The sequence below is a fragment of the Hippocampus comes genome, unplaced genomic scaffold (assembly GCF_001891065.2).
Source record: "Hippocampus comes isolate QL1 unplaced genomic scaffold, H_comes_QL1_v1.1 C16803558, whole genome shotgun sequence".
Lineage (NCBI taxonomy): Eukaryota > Metazoa > Chordata > Actinopteri > Syngnathiformes > Syngnathidae > Hippocampus > Hippocampus comes.
In genome coordinates, this window is record NW_017839229.1 from 1 (window position 1) to 895 (window position 895).

The 895-nt window shown below is 43.0% G+C and overlaps 1 protein-coding gene across 1 annotated transcript; it reads left to right on the forward strand.

The window, feature by feature from the left end:
• Positions 1-214: 214 nt before the first annotated feature.
• Positions 215-861, forward strand: LOC109509192 (sodium/calcium exchanger 1-like; the record flags this gene model as incomplete). The annotated part of the gene is made up of 2 exons (XM_019859078.1): positions 215-400; positions 486-861. Coding segments are annotated over 2 exons (317 nt in total), but the record flags the coding sequence as incomplete, so codon positions are not given.
• Between the last annotated feature and the right edge of the window lie 34 nt (positions 862-895).

Here is an 895-nt window from a genome sequence, read left to right on the forward strand (position 1 = left end):
CATTTTTGCATTTTATTTTTATAATTGTAATTTTAAAGTTGATTTAGGTTTTTTTTCTTTTTTACTTTAATTGCATTTTTTATTCCATCTAATTAAATCTTAAATACTTGCCAACATCATTTATACTGTAATTGATTTTCTTGAAATGAAAACAACATTTTAAACAATATTTCTTTCCTTCTACTCTTCTCTGTCCCGTTCTCGGGGCATCCAGGCGAGGATGACGACGACGACGAGTGCGGCGAGGAGAAGCTGCCGTCATGCTTCGACTACGTCATGCACTTTCTCACCGTTTTCTGGAAGGTCCTGTTCGCCTTCGTGCCGCCCACCGAGTACTGGAACGGCTGGGCCTGCTTCGTCGTGTCCATCTGCATGATCGGGCTGCTCACCGCCATCATCGGTACGATGCCGCACCACAAATCTGTGTGTGTGTGCACTTGCGTGTATTCTAAAAGTTACACTTTCACATGAATGTGCGCTTACAGGTGACCTGGCGTCTCATTTTGGCTGCACTGTGGGCCTGAAGGACTCGGTCACAGCGGTGGTGTTTGTCGCATTGGGAACGTCGGTACCAGGTGAGCTCATCAAGACTACAGTGACTGATGCCATTCGTTAGCATGTCTCAATGGTGTTTTCCATTGTGTGTTAGCATCCAGCTAGCAGACTTTATGGCAAAGTTGTGTGGTTGTTTTGAACACACAACATGGCGATATACAGATTAAAGCCTCTGAGGAGAATTGTTCACTATTTGCAAAGCTTGTTGTGAAGTGGACCAACAACGGCTCATGCCGCAATATAGTTTATTGGTACACGAGCCATTGTTGGGCCGAGTACAACTAACACATTACCTTCACAAAATTTTAAAGATATTTGATTATAGTTTAACAGCAAATAG